The 19,895-nt window shown below is 42.9% G+C and overlaps 1 protein-coding gene across 1 annotated transcript; it reads left to right on the forward strand.

Moving 5' to 3' along the window:
* The first annotated feature begins 99 nt into the window (after window positions 1-99).
* Window positions 100-19,233, forward strand: LOC143768220 (uncharacterized). The gene is made up of 3 exons (XM_077256913.1): window positions 100-174; window positions 371-458; window positions 17,991-19,233. The coding sequence occupies exons 1-3, from the start codon at window positions 100-102 to the stop codon at window positions 19,178-19,180; spliced, it is 1,353 nt and encodes a 450-aa protein (XP_077113028.1). The 3' UTR covers window positions 19,181-19,233.
* The last annotated feature ends 662 nt before the right edge of the window (window positions 19,234-19,895 follow it).

Genomic DNA, 19,895 nt, shown 5'->3' on the forward strand with positions numbered 1-19,895 from the left:
TCCCTACTACCTCCCCCCTTCCTAACTCCTCCCCCCCTTGCCATCCTCCTATCCCCAGCCGCAGCATTATTCAAAAAGACCGCCTGGCTCAAAGCAGTCATGGGGGGCCTCCACCCAGCTGTGCTTTGTTCCAGCCCCCATCTAGAAGATCCCAATGCTCCTCAGGATCATCAGGTAGATGGAGAGAAGGTGTCAGGAGATCTCGCCTATGATGTGTAGATGGCTGTGAAGGTCTTGTGCTCAGTCTTGTTTTATCCACCAGGATTATTTTTTATACTTGTGTAATGATAACGGTGGAGATGGCAGGATTAGAGCTGATCATAGATGTGACTTCTCCATCTGTCTGTGACTTTTATAATATTTGTTTCAGAGTGAAGATCTGACCCATATTAATACTACAGAGACATATGTGAGCGATGTCTGGTGTATAGAGGACATTCCTACATATGACTACCCAGGTGAGTAGTAACCACTAAATGCAGAGAAGTCACAAATTCTTCTCAGTCACCGACTGTGGCTGCTTTATCGGTGATGTAGTCCGGCCGTATTACCATGCTCACCATTTTGCTTCCTGACCACAACCTTCTCCTCCACTCAAAACTGTTCAAATGATTTTGGTCATTGAAGACCATTTTCTATAGAACTTACAACCTGGTAGCTCCACCTATCCCCTGGGTTTAGGAGACGCTGTTATCTGCCCAGATCTTTGAACTGCAAAGCCAAATGACAGCGTACTTAGAATGTGCTTACAAGATAGAAAATCTCTTGAAGAAAAATATTATGATGGGCCTGTAAGAGAAAGCGGAGTGTAATGATGCTGTTGGCTTCCTAGAACCCTGAGATCTTATCTGATGAATCTCCCTTTTCTCCCTTCTGTGCTGCTGAATGTGCTCATATGGTCCCTACAAGATCACGTCCAGTATTCCTGGCTAAACTTCACTTTTATGATCGACAACATTAAATGTGCAGTGAGGCCAAGTGTGAATTTTTGTACAATAACAGAGTTTCCCTTTATCCTGACTTTTCAATTTGTATTAAAACCGACTAACTTCAAGGAGGATTGTGATAAACTACATAAAACACATCACACCTGTGCCATGATATATCTCTGTGCTGTGCGTGGCTGATAGCTGTAATATACATTTATTCCCGCCTGCAGGAGATGTGTTGGCTCGAGCCCTGGTTTCATGGATTCACTCCACGTCATAAATTACATTGTTTTTGATCCTAAGAAATTCAGATTACTGCACAATCTCTCCTGAAATGTGGAGCAATATTATTTTCTCTAATCTTCTGGTCAGGATTCATAGTAGCTCCAATGGTCCACCATAAATGAGTGCAACTCTGGTTTACTGTTGTTTAATTTGTATTTGTAGTTTTCAGTTAAGATTTTTGTGCTCTGGGGCGGGGCTTTATGTGGTGCTCTGCTTACATATTCATCTACATTGGCTTATGTCAGGTCGCTGATCCCTCACCGACCCGCCCCCCCCATTTTTACATAATGCATATAATAGTGTTGATATTATTGTTGATAATGCCTATAATATTGTGGCTATTGAGAGGCTTAGAAAAAAAAAATACATCCAGCAAAATGACACCAGCGGGGCCTGTCCAGTATCATCTATTGCTTACTTATAGATTCTACTACGTAGGCGCCGCCATCGACCTCATGACCTGTTATTAGCCAATACAGATGCACATGTAATCAGTGCACCACATAAAGCCCTGCCCACAGCCACGCCCCGGAGCACGAGAATCTCATTAACTGAAAAAAAAAAAAAAACACAGATTAAACAACAACCACAAGACAGATTTCATCACCAGGTATCAGTGTAATTAGTATAACGGCACCGACCTGACAGTGTCTGTAGGTTACTGAGCACAATCCTGCTGACAGGTTCCCTTTAAGACATCTCTGCTTTGCACTTTTATACACAGTTCTCTTTAAATGTGTAATATTTCTTCTTTAACCCCTTAAGCCCCGAGGGTGGTTTGCACGTTAATGATCCCAGGCCAATTTTTACAATTCTGACCACTGTCCCTTTATGAGGTTATAACTCTGGAACGCTTCAACGGATCTTGGCGATTCTGACATTGTTTTCTCGTGACATATTGTACTTCATGTTAGTGGTAAAATTTCTTCGATATAACTTGCGTTTATTTGTGAAAAAAACGAATATTTGGAGAAAATTTTGAAAATTTCGCAATTTTCCAACTTTGAATTTTTATGCCCTTAAATCACAGACATATGTCACACAAAATACTTAATAAATAACATTTCCCACATGTCTACTTTACATCAGCACAATTTTGGAACCAAAATTTTTTTTTGTGACGGAGTTATAAGGGTTAAAAGTTGACCAGCAATTTCTCATTTTTACAACACCATTTTTTTTTAGGGACCACATCTCATTTGAAGTCATTTTGACGGGTCTACAGGTCCTTCTCAAAAAATTAGCATATAGTGTTAAATTTCATTATTTACCATAATGTAATGATTACAATTAAACTTTCATATATTATAGATTCATTATCCACCAACTGAAATTTGTCAGGTCTTTTATTGTTTTAATACTGATGATTTTGGCATACAACTCCTGAAAACCCAAAAAACCTGTCTCAATAAATTAGCATATCAAGAAAAGGTTCTCTAAACGACCTATTACCCTAATCTTCTGAATCAACTAATTAACTCTAAACACATGCAAAAGATACCTGAGGCTTTTAAAAACTCCCTGCCTGGTTCATTACTCAAAACCCCCATCATGGGTAAGACTAGCGACCTGACAGATGTCAAGAAGGCCATCATTGACACCCTCAAGCAAGAGGGTAAGACCCAGAAAGAAATTTCTCAACAAATAGGCTGTTCCCAGAGTGCTGTATCAAGGCACCTCAATGGTAAGTCTGTTGGAAGGAAACAATGTGGCAGAAAACGCTGTACAACGAGAAGAGGTGACCGGAACCTGAGGAAGCAGTGGACTGAGTCTGGTGTGGAAACATCCAGAGCCACCGTGCACAGGCGTGTGCAGGAAATGGGCTACAGGTGCCGCATTCCCCAGGTAAAGCCACTTTTGAACCATAAACAGCGGCAGAAGCGCCTGACCTGGGCTACAGAGAAGCAGCACTGGACTGTTGCTAAGTGGTCCCAAGTACTTTTTTCTGATGAAAGCAAATTTTGCATGTCATTCGGAAATCAAGGTGCCAGAGTCTGGAGGAAGACTGGGGAGAAGGAAATGCCAAAATGCCTGAAGTCCAGTGTCAAGTACCCACAGTCAGTGATGGTGTGGGGTGCCATGTCAGCTGCTGGTGTTGGTCCACTGTGTTTCATCAAGGGCAGGGTCAATGCAGCTAGCTATCAGGAGATTTTGGAGCACTTCATGCTTCCATCGGCTGAAATGCTTTATGGAGATGAAGATTTCATTTTTCAGCACGACCTGGCACCTGCTCACAGTGCCAAAACCACTGGTAAATGGTTTACTGACCATGGTATTACTGTGCTCAATTGGCCTGCCAACTCTCCTGACCTGAACCCCATAGAGAATCTGTGGGATATTGTGAAGAGAAAGTTGAGAGACGCAAGACCCAACACTCTGGATGAGCTTAAGGCCGCTATTGAAGCATCCTGGGCCTCCATAACATCTCAGCAGTGTCACAGGCTGATTGCCTCCATGCCACGCCGCATTGAAGCAGTCATTTCTGCCAAAGGATTCCCGACCAAGTATTGAGTGCATAACTGAACATTATTATTTGATGGTTTTTTTGTTTGTTATTAAAAAACACTTTTATTTGATTGGACGGGTGAAATATGCTAATTTATTGAGACAGGTTTTTTGGGTTTTCAGGAGTTGTATGCCAAAATCATCAGTATTAAAACAATAAAAGACCTGACAAATTTCAGTTGGTGGATAATGAATCTATAATATATGAAAGTTTAATTGTAATCATTACATTATGGTAAATAATGAAATTTAACACTATATGCTAATTTTTTGAGAAGGACCTGTATATGATAGAAAATACCCAAGTGTGACACCATTCTAAAAACTGCACCCCTCAAGGTACTCAAAACCACTTTCAAGAAGTTTATTAACCCTTCAGGTGTTTCACAGGAATTTTTGGAATGTTTAAATAAAAATGAACATTTAACTTTTTTTCACACAAAATTTATTTCAGCTCCAATTTGTTTTATTTTACCAAGGGTAACAGGAGAAAATAGACCCCAAAAGTTGTTGTACAATTTGTCCTGAGTACGCTGATACCCCATATGTGGGGGTAAACCACAGTTTGGGCGCATGGCAGAGCTTGGAAGCAAAGGAGCGCCATTTGACTTTTCAATGCAAAATTGACTGGAATTGAGATGGGACGCCATGTTGCATTTGGAGAGCCCCTGATGTGCCTAAACATTGAAACCCCTAACAAGTGACGCCATTTTGGAAAGTAGACCCCCTAAGGAACTTATCTAGATGTGTGGTGAGCACTTTGACCCAACAAGTGCTTTACAGAAGTTTATAATGCAGAGCCGTAAAAATAAAAAATCATATTTTTTCACAAAAATGATCTTTTCACCCCCAATTTTTTATTTTCCCAAGGGTGAGAGAAGAAATTGGACCCCAAAAATTGTTGTGCAATTTGTCCTGAGTACGCTGATACCCCATATGTGGGTGTAAACCATTGTTTGGGCGCAGGGCAGAGCTCGGAAGGGAAGGAGCGCCATTTGACTTTTCAATGCAAAATTGACTGGAATTGAGATGGGACGCCATGTTGCATTTAGAGAGCCCTTGATGTGCCTAAACATTGAAACCCCTAACAAGTGACACCATTTTGGAAAGTAGACCCCCTAAGGAACTTATCTAGATGTGTTTTGAGAGCTTTGAACCCCCAAGTGTTTCACTACAGTTTATAACGCAGAGCCATGAAAATAAAAAATATTTTTTTTTTTCACAAAAATGATTTTTTAGCCCCCAGTTTTGTATTTTCACAAGGGTATCAGGATAAATTGGACCCCAAAAGTTGTTGTCCAATTTGTCTGGAGTACGCTGATACCCCATTTGTGGGGGGGGACCACTGTTTGGGCGCATGACAGAGCTCGGAAGGGAAGGAGCACCATTTGGAATGCAGACTTAAATGGATTGGTCTGCAGGCGTCACGTTGCATTTGCAGAGCCCCTGATGTACCCAAATAGTACAAACCCCCCACAAGTGACCCCATATTGGAAACTAGACCTCCCAAGGAACTTATCTAGATGTGTTGTGAGAACTTTGAACCCCCAAGTGTTTCACTACAGTTTACAACGCAGAGCCGTGAAAATAAAACATATTTTTTTTCCCACAAAAATGATTTTTAGCCCCCCAAATTTTTATTTTCCCAAGGATAACAAGAGAACTTGGACCCCAGAAGTTGTTGTTCAATTTGTCCCTAGTACGCTGATACCCCATATGTTGGGGTAAACCCCTTTTTGGACGCACGGGAGAGCTCGGAAGGGAAGGAGCACTGTTTTACTTTTTCAACGCAGAATTGGCTGGAATTGAGATTAGACGCCATGTCGCGTTTGGAGAGCCCCTGATGTGCCTGAACAGTGGAAACTCCCCAATTCTACCTGAAACCCTACCCCTAACCTCACCCCTAACCGTTTACTGAACATTTTCTGACAGTCATAAGTGCCACGTATATAAGTGCCACGTATATAAGTGCCACGTATTTAAGAGCCACGTATTTAAGAGCCACGTATTTAAGAGCCACGTATTTAAGAGCCACGTATTTAAGAGCCACGTATTTAAGTGCCACGTATTTAAGTGCCACGTATTTCAGTGCCACGTATTTCAGGCACTGAAAAATACGTGGCACGTAAATATTTCAGTGCCACGATATTTCAGTGCCACGATATTTCAGTGCCACGATATTTCAGTGCCACGATATTTCAGTGCCACGTATTTCAGGCACTGAAAAATACGTGGCACGTAAATACTTCAGTGCCACGATATTTCAGTGCCACGATATTTCAGTGCCACGTATTTCAGTGCCACGTATTTCAGGCACTGAAAAATACGTGGCCCGTAAATACGTGGCCCGTAAATACGTGGCCCGTAAATACGTGGCCCGTAAATACGTGGCCCTGAAATACGTGGCACTGAAATACGTGGCACTGAAATACGTGGCACTGAAATACGTGGCACTTAAATACGTGGCACTTAAATACGTGGCACTTAAATACGTGGCACTTAAATACGTGGCACTTATACACGTGGCCACTGAAATATCGTGGCACTTATATACGTATATACGTATATAAACGTATATTTCAGTGCCACGTATTTCAGTGCCACGTATTTCAGGTTAGGGGTAGGGTTAGGGTTTTTTGTTTTTTTCTTGTTTTCTTATGTTTTTCTATAAAAACGCATGCGTTTTACCGCGTTTACATGCATTTTTTCACACATGCGGTTTTTTAAAAAAACGCATGCAGATAAAAACGCAAGTGTGAAACCAGACTAAAAGACGCTTTTTATAGCAAAAAAGTTTTTGCGTCTCCACATTTTGAGACCTATAATTTTTCCACATTTTGGTCCACAGAGTCATGTGAGGTCTTGTTTTTTGCGGGACGAGTTGACGTTTTTATTGGTAACATTTTCGGACACGTGACCATTTTTTATCACTTTTTATTCCGATTTTTGTGAGGCAGAATAACCAAAAACCAGCTATTCATGAATTTCTTTTGGGAGAGGCGTTTATACCATTCTGCGCTTGGTAAAATTGATAAAGCAGTTTTATTCGTCGGGTCAGTACGATTACAGCGATACCTCATTTATATCATTTTTTTATGTTTTGACGCTTTTATACGATAAAAATAATTATTTTGGCATCGCTTTATTCTGAGGACTATAACTTTTTTATTTTTTTGCTGATGATGCTGTATGGCGGCTCGTTTTTTGCGGGACAAGATGACGTTTTCAGCGGTAACATGGTTATTTATATCCGTCTTTTTGATCGCGTGTTATTCCACTTTTTGTTCGGCGGTATGGTAATAAAGCGTTGTTTTTTGCCTCGTTTTTTTTTTTTTTTTTCTTACGGTGTTTACTGAAGGGGTTAACTAGTGGGCCAGTTTTATAGGTTGGGTCGTTACGGACGCGGCGATACTAAATATGTGTACTTTTATTGTTTTTGTTTGTTTTTTTTAGATAAAGAAATGTATTTATGGGAATAATATTTTTTTTTTTATTATTATTTATTTAGGATTTTTTTTTTTTTTTTTTTACACATGTGGAAATTTTTTTTTTTACTTTTTTACTTTGTCCCAGGGGGGGACATCACAGATCGCAGATCTGATAGTGTGCACAGCACTCTATCAGATCGGCGATCATACTTTCATCGGAGCAGGCTGCAGCTTTCATCTGCAGCCTGCTCCGACCCGGAAGTGCTCCCTGCAGGATACAGCCCCTCGGCCATTTTGGATCCGGGGCCTGCAGGGAGAAGACGTTCGGTACGAGGTGAGTACATCACCTTGTACCGATCGTCTCAGGGAAGCACGCAGGGAGCCCCCTCCCTGCGCGATGCTTCCCTGTACCGCCGGTACACCGCGATCATGTTTGATCGCGGTGTGCCGGGGGTTAATGTGCCGGGGGCGGTCCGTGACCGCTCCTGGCACATAGTGCCGGATGTCAGCTGCGATATGCAGCCGACACCCGGCCGCGATCGGCCGCGCTCCCCCCGTGAGCGCGGTCGATCGCGTATGACGTACTATCCCGTCACCGGGAATTAAGGCCCACCCCACCTCGACGGTATAGTACGTCATACGGGCTTAAGGGGTTAAACTCATCTGACAGAAAATATTGGAGCTTACGATAGTTTAGATTGTGAAGTCACCGAGCCCTGTGCTCTAATTACCCCAGAGAGGTTTCACCACTAGCTACTCATTTATTACTGATGGACTGTTCAGTTTGAGCATTTCAGTAGATGTTATTGTCTATAGTCACAGTTTTTGATTACAGTAGTGTCCAAAATACTCTGATTTAACCTCTTTCCGCGGCCAGTTTTGTGTTCTTAATCAGGCCCCATTTTTACAATCTGACGTGTGTCACTTTATGTGGGGATAACTTTGGAATTATTCACAAAGGATAATAGAAAACAAATGGATCTTACAAATTATTTTTCAACTTCTTACAATACCCTACACTACTCTCTGGGTACCTGGCAGTGTCCAGAAGGGAAGGAGCGCCATTTAGGTGCTTGAATGCAGATCTAGCTGCAATAGTTTGCAGACTCTATGTATTGGGAGCACTGTTCGTGGTCAACTGGCAGCTCAAAAGATCTCCACCATGAACATACTTGGCACTATCTTCTCTGCTTTCCATATCCCAAAGATTGCCTTGCTCATCGCCCTTTAACACCATTATATGGATCTGGACTTATACTGGAACTCCTAGGCTTGGACCATGGTGTTACCTGCTATTCTGTGGTATTAGATGGCAGGAAGAATAGTCAGGTAGCAGGGTCAGAACCAGAAGGACAGAATCCAGAATCAGAAGGCACAAGAGTAGTCAGTAAACAGGCCACAGTCACAACAGTAAACAAATACACAAGCCTCAAGCTGAGCACAGAGGACTGAACCAGAAGAGAACAACGCTGTTTTTGGCAGATTCCGACCGTGTGCTTTGAGCTTTAGTAGGGTGTGGTACTTTCCAATTGGCTGAAGTAGGGAGCAGATTACTCCAGCTGGACAGCAGGAACAGATCCAAGATGAGATTGGACACACCATATGCAGAAGCCCTAATATGACTAAATGATAGAAAACCAGAATAGTAAAAATCCCCATAAAGTGATATTATTTTATAAATTAATTCACTGAGGGTTATAATCTATACATATGTGGTCAAAATTGTTGGTACCCCTCATTTAATGACAGAAAAACCCACAATGGTCACAGAAATAACTTGAATCTGACAAAAGTAATAAGAAATAAAAGATCTATGAAAATGGACAAATAAAAGTCATCCATGCTTCCACTGAATTTTTCAAAAAATAAAACTCATGAAGTAGGCCTGGACAGCAAAGATAGTGCAGCGCCCCAGGATCCTGGTCGTTGCAGTAATGTCATTCTTGCACCAGGGGGAGTGATGTTACGCCTGAAGGCAAAAAAGGAGATCACTTTACCAGGTATCACAAACCACACAACACACTTCACACTGCAGTCCACCAGGGGGAGCTATGCTCCTATTTGTTAGGGCACTCTTCACAATTAGGTAAAACTGGTGGTCTGGATAGGAAGTTAGGCAGAAGCTGACTGGGCTTCACCCAGGCAGCACCTGTCAGGCAGACAGAGAGGGAGGAAGAATACCTAATAGCTGCTGACAGAGTGGGTCCCTGACAGGGGTGGGATCCTGTCAGAGGCCTAGACAGAAGGCCACGGAGCTGCGCCTGCCCCACGTGCGGCAGCATCCTAAGAAAGAGATACGAACAGTGAACTGTATTGTAGAGGGTGAGAAACGAAGTCATAGCAAAAGGAGAGGAAACCAGAAGGAGTTCTGCCCTGCAAAAGGCTGCCTCCTTTCTGAGGCGTAGGATCCAATAGCCGGAACACAGAGGGAGCAACAGTCTCCAAGCCTTGCTCCAGAGACGGGCAGGACAGATAATTCCACGTTACCTGCCCGACCTATACCCAGGAGGCACCGTGGCAACTTGTGGGGCCTGGGGCGTGCTAGAGTCCCTGTAAAAAGCCTCAGGCCATCAGTCATATGGGTTGTTCCTATCCATCTGGGGGACAGAGAGAGATATAACATCTAGAACATCTACAACAGTTGTGAGGACTTTATGAGAGGCTCAGCAGTAAGGTACTACAACATCCAGGTGCTAGAGGAAGGCTACTGATTTCCACCTGGATAAGGGGACTCTGGTTTTGCCTTCAGACTGGCCGGACTCTGCCTGCCCTGTGATCCGGTGCTCTGGACTGTGGACGCTGAAGCCTTCAGTAAAAAGGTAAAGAGACTGCAACCTTGTGTCCTTGTTCTTCACTGCGCCTTACATCATTCACCATCTACACACTGGGAAGCCCTGGGGATACACTTCACCTGTGGGAAGGTATACCATCTAGCTGCCATAACATCACCCCAGCGGACCCCTTACAGCAGCGTCGGTCACCGAATACCACAGTTGGCGTCACAAACACTATCACTTTAACCCCTTAGTGACAGAGCCAATTTGGTACTTAATGACCAGGCCAATTTTTACAATTCTGACCACTGTCACTTTATGAGGTTATAACTCTGGAACGCTTCAACGGATCCTGCTGATTCTGAGACTGTTTTTTCGTGACATATTGTACTTCATGTTAGTGGTAACATTTCTTCGATATTGCGATTATTTATGAAAAAAATGGAAATATGGCAAAAAATTGTAAAATTTAGCAATTTTCAAACTTTGTATTTTTATGCCCTTAAATCAGAGAGATATGTCACAAAAAATAGTTAATAAATAACATTTCCCACATGTCTACTTTACATCAGCACAATTTTGGAAACAATTTTTTTTTGTTTTGTTAGGGAGTTATAAGGGTTAAAAGTTGACCAGCAATTTCTCATTTTTACAACACCATTTTTTTTTAGGGACCACATCACATTTGAAGTCATTTTGAGGGGTCAATATGATAGAAAATAACCAAGTGTGACACCATTCTAAAAACTGCACCCCTCAAGGTACTCAAAACCATATTCAAGAAGTTTATTAACCCTTTACGTGCTTCACAGGAACTGAAACAATGTGGAAGGCAAAAATGAACATTTAACTTTTTTTTGCAAACATTTTACTTCAGAACCATTTTTTTTTATTTTCACAAGTGTAAAAGCAGAAATTTAACCATAAATGTTGTTGTGCAATTTCTTCTGAATACGCCGATACCCCATATGTGGGGGTAAACCACTGTTTGGGCGCACCGCAGAGCTTGGAAGAGAAGGAGTGCCGTTTAACTTTTTCAATGTAGAATTGGCTGGAATTGAGATCGGACACCATGTCGCATTTGGAGAGCCCCTGATGTGCCTAAACAGTAGAAACCCCCCACAAATGACCCCATTTTGGAAACTAAACCACTTAAGGAACTTATCTAGATGTGTGGTGAGCACTTTAAACCCCCAAGTGCTTCACCGAAATTTATAAAGTAGAGCTGTGAAAATAAAAAATCCTTTTTTTTCCCCACAAAAAAGATTTTTAAGCCCCCAAATTTTTATTTTGACAAGGGTAACAAGATAAATTGGACCCCAAAAGTTGTTGTACAATTTGTCCTGAGTACACTGATACCCCATGTGTGGGGGGGACCACTGTTTGAGCGCATGGCAGAGCTCGGAAGGGAAGGAATGCCATTTTGGAATGCAGACTTTGATAGAATGGTCTGCGGGCATTATGTTGCGTTTGCAGAGACCCTGATGTACCTAAACAGTAGAAACCCCCCACAAGTGACCCCATTTTGGAAACTAGAGCCCCCAAGGAATTTATCTAGATGTGTGGTGAGAACTTTGAATGCCCAAGTGCTTCACAGACGTTTATAATGCAGAGTTGTGAAAATAAAAAATATTTTTTTTTTCCACAAAGATTTTTTAGCCCCCAAGTTTTTATTTTCACAAGGGTAACAGGAGAAATTGGACCCCAAAAGTTGTTGTCCAATTTATCCCGAGTACGCTGATGCCCCATATGTGGGGGTAAACCACTGTTTGGGTGCACGGCAGAGCTCGGAAGGGAGGGAGCACCATTTGACTTTTTGAGTGCAAAATTGGCTGTGGCGTTTAGAGACCCCCTGATGTACCTAAACAGTGGAAACCCCCCAAATCTAACTCCAACCCTAACCCCAACACACCCCTAAGGCTTCTTTCACACTTCAGTTGTTTGGCGTCAGTCAGCTCCTACATAGTGACGGATCGACGGTTCCGTCACAATTGTTGAGAAAATGGTTCTAACGGATCCGGTTTTTTGACGGATCCATTACTTGGGGGTTGTCTGGGAAAAGTATCTACTTTTTGGAGCATGCGCAATTGAAAAAGCGGATTGGGGCGACGGATCCGCTGAAATGATGGTAACGACGGATCCGTCGCCCATAGGCGGCCATTCTATGGAACAACGAACCCGAAGGATCCGTCGCGAACCGCCATTTCGGCGCAGACAAAAAAACGTTACAATGGCCATCAAAGTCTAGATAACGTCCGCCAAATCTCAACGGATCCGTCGCATGGCGGATGGAACGGACGACCATCCACCACAATCCGTCGCTAATGCATGTCTATGGGAAAATAGCGGAACCGCCAAAAAAATGGCGGATCCGCTATTTGACGAAAATGGCAGTTTCAGACTGATGCCAAAAGACTAAAGTGTGAAAGAGGCCTAACCCTAATGCCAACCCGATCCATAATCCTAATCACAACCCTAAGGACAATCACAACCCTAACCCCAAAACAACCATAACCCTAATCAGAACCCTAAATCCAACACACCCTAATCCTAATCTCAACCCTAACCTCAAACCTAACCCTAATCCCAATACACTCCTAATCCAAACCCTAACCTTAACCCTAATCCCAAACCTAACCCTAATCCCAAACGTAACCCTAATGCCAACCCTAATCCAAACCCTAATCCAACCCTAACTTTAGCTGCAACCCTAGTCCTAACTTTAGCCCCAACCCTAACCCTAGCTCTAACCCTAAATTTAGCCCCAGCCCTAACCCTAAATTAAGCCTCAACCCTAACCCTAAATTTAACCCTAGCCCAAACCCTAATTTTAGCCCCAACTCCTCCTAACCCTAATTTTAGCCCCAACTCCTCTCTCCGGCCGGCAGATGGCAGCAGAGAGCGGGCACACTGCGCATGCGCCCGCCATTTTCTTTCCATAGGAAGAAGCCGGCAGCCAGGAGAAGACACAGGAGGAACCAGGGACACCGGTAAGTATGATAGGGTCCCCGAATCCCCCTATTTCTCTATCCTCTGATGTGCGATCACATCGGAGGACAGAGAATTACACATCGCTTTTTTTTTTTTTCTTTTTTTTTTGTGTTGTTGCCGGTAAACAGTTAATTACCGGTGATCGCAAAACAGGGGTCGGTAAAAACCGACCCCGATCATGTTCTTTGGGGTCTCTGCTACCCCCAGCAGCCGAGACCCCAAAGATCTCCCGGGTGCCGGCCGGCGGGCGCACTGCGCAAGCGCCCGCCATTTTTTTTGCCGGAAGAAGATGGCGGCGCCTATCGGGAGCCACGAGGAGCACCGGGGGAGACAGGTGAGTATCGGGGGGCGATCGGGTATCCCATTTCTCTGTCCTCCGATGTGCGATCACATCGGAGGACAGAGAAATTAAATGGGAAATCGCGTTTTTGGGGGTTTTTTTGTGACCGCCGGTAAACGGTTAATTACCGGCGATCGCAACTCGGGGGTCGGTAAAAAAACCCCGAATCATGTTCTCTGGGGTCTCGGCTACCCCCGGTAACTGAGACCCCAGAGAAAATCCGACTCTGGGGGGCGCTATTCACTTTTTCCACAGCGTTGTTAATTAACGGCGCTGTGGTTTAAGTACCCTTAGCGGCCGCTGTTAAAAGGCGTATTGGCGGTCGTTAAGGGGTTAAAGACCTTTCCCCCCTCTTACAACAGACCTCCCGAGGGCCACGGACCGGGTCAGCCACCGTGACATCCCCCTTGAGAACCAAAGGACCCGGTACCGAGTACCCCACTGCCCTACAGGGGCGATCCAATAGTACCCCTGGAAATAATGTGACAAAAGGGACATGTTAAATCACGATGTGACCACTAATTAGCATCACGAGTGTCTACAATCTTGGATTCAGTGAGTGTGCCTGTATATAGGGCTCTACAGATACTCACTTTCCACAAATATTTATTTCATAAAAATAACAATTTTTATTGAAAACATATTACATGAGAATCACAAAAAAACTGACAAAAACAGCTTATCAATGACAAGGCACATAGAGAGCTTCTGTGTGAAGGACACAAAAACTGTGTCACTGAAAAAAAGCAGGCTGGGCAAGAAAACAGAGGTCATAAATCTTCAGCTCAATAAACTTCAATACAATAGCAAAAAAGTGCATAGTGCAAATAAAGTGCAAACATACCAATTATCCGAAAAAGTAGAGGGCTTAATGTGGGAGAGTATACATCACTCTAAATAAACCCATTAGCCAAATATCACTACTAGTGATGAGCGAATATACTCGTTGCTCGGGTTTTCCCTAGCACGCTCGGGTGGTCTCCGAATATTTGTGACTGCTCGGTGATTTAGTTTTCCTTGCCTCAGCTGCATGATTTACAGATAATAGCCAGCCTGAGTACATGTGGGGGTTGCCTGGTTGCTAGGGAATCGCCACATGTAATCAAGCTGTCTAGTAGCCGCAAATCATGCAGCTGCGGCAACAAAAACGAAATCTCCGAGCAGTCACAATTACTCGGAGACCACCCGAGTGTGGTCGGGAATACCTGAGCAACGAGTATATTCGCTCATCACTAATCACTACCCTAGGGATAAAAGCGACACTCAAAGTCCTGCTTACCCATATTGCTTGTCAGCTTCCAAGTGTAATATTTCAACTGCTTATCTTTAAAGACTATGGAAAAACGACTACATTCAGCACAAACTTTTGATATTAAGTCTAGTATATCTTGATGAAAGCTCTCATCTTAATCCTCTGAGTTCTCAGGTTCTCATTGAACTTGTCATGATGAGTGTCAAGTATATGGACTTTGAGAGACATTCTGCATCCCATTATGGTGTAAATCTTTGAGAGTCTGAACCAACTGCACATAGTTTTCAGTCTTGTGATTACCCAGGAAGCCATGAACCACTGCAACGAACTGTTCCAAGCCATTTTCTCCGTCCTGTTCAGCAGCTTGGCAAAATCGTCACATTCTATAATCTTCTTAATCTGCGGTCCGATGAAGTTACCACCCTTGATCTTTTCCTCGGACAGCTTTGGAAAGAGACCATGGAGGGACTTGAAAGCTGCTGACTCCTTGTCAAGGGCCATGACAAATTGCTTGAGGCTTAACTTGATGTGCAGTGGTGGCATCAGCGCCTTCAGAGGTTCTATCAGTGACTCCCACTTGATGTTGCTCTTCCCCACAAAGAAATCGGTAAGCTCTGGCCAGTCCTTTCTGTGATAGTACACCTCAGTGTCATGGCTGTCCCAGAGGCAAAGGAAATTTTGTTAAACCGCCTTGAAGGCCCATCAGGAATGACACCATTTTGAAGTCTCCGATGACCTCCCATCCATAGTCATCATATTTCAAGGTACTCAGTAACATTTTGACACTGGTGTAGTCCTCTTTGAGATACACAGAGTGAGCCATAGGCAGAGATGGGTAGTTATTTCCGTTGTGAAGCAGCACGGCTTTGAGGCTCCGGGATGAACTGTCTATGAATAGGCGCCATTTACTCGGGTTACAGGAGATACCTATAGCCTCAAAAAGACCAGCCACATTGTTGCAGAAGCACAACCCATCTTCTCGACAGAAGAAGTTGGAAAATGTTTGGTGACGCTTTCTCTGATCTGTGGCTTGCAAGCTTTCATCCAACAAGTTCCACTGCTTGAGCCTGGGTGTCAGAAGATCAGCATTGGACTTGGTAAGACGAAGGTCTCTGATTAGATCGTTGACGTCTTTCTGGTTAGGAAAGTATGGCCTTCTCTCCTCAACTGCATCTGTGTAAACGTAATCTTGATCTCCAATATCTTCCTCGCTGTTCAACTTACTGCTTTTTCCTGAAGATGGCTGATCCCTCTTCGAGGGAGTTGTAACCGGCATCTCGGGGCAGTGTGGTACTGGGGCAATGGAAGAAGTAATGTCTGGATAAACGATTTGAGGCGCATTCTTGCCTGTGCTATGTTTGGCAGGATCCACCTGTTATGAGCTGGTGGTTTAGGAGCAACATGGGACGAGCTCTGGAGGAGGTGGTACCTGTACTGACCGCAGTTCCTGAGCTTAACACAACACTAGAAGTAGCCGTGGGATGTTCCTGTCACTCCCTAGACACCTCGTCACAGCCGGAGGACTAACTACCCCTAAAGATGGAAACAGGAAAGCTATCTTGCCTCAGAGAAAATCCCCAAAGGATAGGCAGCCCCCCACAAATATTGACTGTGAGTGGAGAGGGAAATGACATACGCAGAATGAAACCAGGATGTAGCAAAGGAGGCCAGTCTAGCTAGATAGATAGAACAGGACAGAATACTGTGCGGTCAGTAATAAAAAAACTAGAAAAATCCACCACAGAGTTTACAAAAATCTCCACACCTGACTACAGGTGTGGAGGGTAAATCTGCTTCCCAGAGCTTCCAGCTTAACTGAATAAATCCATACTGACAAGCTGGACAAGAAAAAACATAGAATGTGCTGAACGATTAAGTCCACAATATGTGGACAGCAAAAGAACAAGCAAGGACTTATCTTTGCTGAGCTGGTCAGAATATCAGGGAAATCCAAGCAGAGATGTGAATCCAACCAGGAACCATTGATCACTGGCACTGGCTGAAGGATAGAGCCAGGCTATATAGCCGAGCCAGAATAGACGATCAGTGGAAGCAGCTGCTGACTGCTAAATCCAAGGAGCAGCCGTACCACTTAAAACCACCGGAGGGAGCCCAAGAGCAGAACTCACAAAAGTGCCACTTACAACCACCGGAGGGAGCCCAAGAGCGGAATTCACAACACCACCATGCAGAAGTAGCAGTTACTTGAGTGGTTGGTCAGTTGCTGCCAAATTCGCAGGATAGCAAACTTCATGGCTCTTTTCTCTCCTGTGCCAACCTGTAACATAGCAGATATAATGAATTATATAAATTCAAAAGCATGACATTTTACACATTACTTAATATATGTTTTACTATAGTGCATTGACATATGTGAACATTTGGTCAATTGCAACTCCTTAAACTGTACTAGATCTAAATCATTGAAATTCTACAAAATAAAGCACTGCCATCTATATGAGCAGTAGTTGTTCACCTTACCTTCAAGAGTTTTCTTGCAATATTCGCATATGAAATGAGGTGCCCAGGACTTGTCTTGATCCCCGAAAGACATGCCGAAATATGCCTTGTATGCATTGTAGGCCTCGCACATCTTACAACTGCTTTCATGGAATACTTTATCGCTCTTGTTATCGCTCTGCTCTCACTGTACGGCGGCTCAGTCAGAGCAGGAAGCAGACGGCGAGGGACCTGATGGACACCGAAAGGCGAGTATGTACTGTTTGTTTTTTTTGGTAACCAGGGTAAACATCGGGTTACTAAGCGCGGCCCTGCGCTTAGTAACCCGATGTTTACCCTGGTTACCCGGGTGCTGCAGGGGGACTTCGGCATCGTTGAAGACAGTTTCAACGATGCCGAAGTCGTTCCCCTGATCGTTGGTCGCTGGAGAGAGCTGTCTGTGTGACAGCTCCCCAGCGACCATACAACGACTTACCAACGATCACGGCCAGGTCGTATCGCTGGTCGTGATCGTTGGTAAATCGCTATGTGAGACGGGGCCTTTACTCAGCAATAACATAAACCGAAATGTTGGTTCGAGTCACCTGTGCTTTTATACTTGTATTACTACTATTGAACAGTCCGAGAATGTTCTAGAAAGTTCTAAAAGTTTCTAGACACTTCTAGATAATTCTGGAAAATTGTAGAAACTTCTGCACAATTCTAGCAGTTCAAGAATATTCTAGAAGACTACTCAGTATTGAATATGAATCAAGATTTTTACCTAAAACAGACAAGTTTCAAAATTTCATTGTCCTGATCACAGAAGCAAAGTTTTGGTAGAACAACAACTATTTTCTATTTGTTTTAGGCATAACGGGTTAGGAAAACACACTTTCTACCCAGGAAAAAAAAAATTGATACTTAACTTTAATTACACTTTTTACATAGCTTGCCATTTTTATGGACAGTTTAAGTAGAAATGTTCAAAAGTATAAAACTCAAGGATATTTTATTAAAAAAACAATATTTTTTTTATCTTAGCAGATGACTGTACGAGGAGATCAGAGGGACAGCTGACATCTTCAATTTTTAAATCTGATGATCTTGAGATCCTACAAGATACAACTGAAGTGAATGCCATTACTTCAGATATATCATCGCCCATTCACAGCAAAGATCTGTCATCTGATCCTATGAAACAGGTCCCATCTTCTGATTCATTACTGACTACAAAGGAAAATCAAAGTCACAAAAGAGGCATTCAAAAACAAACTGCTCCTAAAGCAAAGAAGTCATTTTCATGTTCAGAATGTGGGAAATGTTTTGACAAGAAATCAAATTTTGTTAGACACCAAAGAACTCACAAAGGGGAGAAGCCTTTTTCATGTTCAGAATGTGGGAAATGTTTTAAATGGAAAGTGAATCTTGTTAGACACCAAAGATCTCACACAGGGGAGAAGCCTTTTTCATGTTCAGAATGTGGGAAATGTTTTAAATGGAAAGTGAATCTTGTTAGACACCAAAGAACCCACACAGGGGAGAAGCCTTTTTGCTGTTCTGAATGTGGGAAATGTTTTAGCCAGAAATCAGATTTGTTTAATCATCAGAGAGCGCACACAGGGGAGAAGCCTTTTTCATGTTCAGAATGTGGGAAATGTTTTAAATGGAAAGGGCTTCTTGTTAGACACCAAAGAACCCACACCGGGGAGAAGCCTTTTTGCTGTTCTGAATGTGGGAAATATTTTAGCCAGAAATCACATTTGGTTAATCACCATAGAACGCACACAGGGGAGAAGTCATTTTCATGTTCAGAATGTGGGAAATGTTTTAACCACAAATCACATTTTGTGACACACCAAAGAATTCACACAGGGGAGAAACCTTTTTCCTGTTCAGAATGTGGGAAATGTTTTGCACGTAAATCACTGCTTGTTATTCACCAGAGAACTCACACAGGGGAGAAGCCTTTTTCCTGTTCAGAATGTGGGAAATGTTTTACCCTCAAAGAGCATCTTGTTACACACCAGAGAACTCACACAGGGGAGAAACCTTTTTCCTGTTCAGAATGTGGGAAATGTTTTACCCACAAAGGGAATCTTGTTACACACCAGAGAACTCACACAGGGGAGAAACCTTTTTCCTGTTCAGAATGTGGGAAATGTTTTAACCAGAAAATGCTTCTTGTTAGACATCAGAGCAGTCACACAGGGGAGAATCCTTTTTCATTTTCTTAATGTGGGAAATATTTTACTTGGAAATCAACTGTTAATAAACATCCGAGACATAACATATGGGAGAAGCCTTTTTTATGCTCATAATGTTGGAATAGTTTTAACCAAAATTGAGTCTTCTGAAATGGGTTGTCTGTTGTCATTCCTCATATTTGCTGAAAAAAAAGGATAAAACTGAACTTTATTAATTCCAAATGTAAAACTATACCCATAATTTACGCCCTTACGGTTAGTCAGTAGGTGACTAATAGAAAAAACATGTACCCCACAGTTCAGTATATAGGGTGAGGTGAGGTATACACACTCACTCTCCAAGCCTCTCATTTCTATGGGTTTCATCGTCCCCACCAAAGGCGACTCATCAGGAGACTATTTAATATTGACCTATAATCAAGAGAGACTAGACATAAAAAACTAAAATCATGTATCATGTTAACCGAAACAGTGAGAAAAGTAGCCACAAATTGGCAGATCCCAGACCTCAAACTATATACTTTGTAAGTTTATAAGCCACTCCAGTGTCAGGAATAGATAGTATGTTAAAATACCGTATAATTCTTGTGTTTTTTCTCCTATAGGGACTGCCCTAGTTTGATATTGTAGCAGCTGTTAATTAGTAGTGCAGACAAATTGTCCTAGACTGAACTCCATTTCCTGACGGCCCAATATGTACCACTCAGGGAAAACTTACCTACTCCAAAGATCAATAGCAGCTTCT

This window comes from Ranitomeya variabilis, chromosome 4 (genome assembly GCF_051348905.1).
Source record: "Ranitomeya variabilis isolate aRanVar5 chromosome 4, aRanVar5.hap1, whole genome shotgun sequence".
Taxonomy (NCBI): Eukaryota; Metazoa; Chordata; class Amphibia; order Anura; family Dendrobatidae; genus Ranitomeya; species Ranitomeya variabilis.

Coding starts and splice junctions, on each gene's coding strand:
- LOC143768220 (XM_077256913.1), top strand. CDS start 100: ATGGGGGGCCTCCACCCAGCTGTGCTTTGTTCCAGCCCCCATCTAGAA. Junction 175..370: donor ATGCTCCTCAGGATCATCAG/GTAGATGGAGAG, acceptor TATTTGTTTCAG/AGTGAAGATCTGACCCATAT. Junction 459..17,990: donor TCCTACATATGACTACCCAG/GTGAGTAGTAAC, acceptor TTATCTTAGCAG/ATGACTGTACGAGGAGATCA.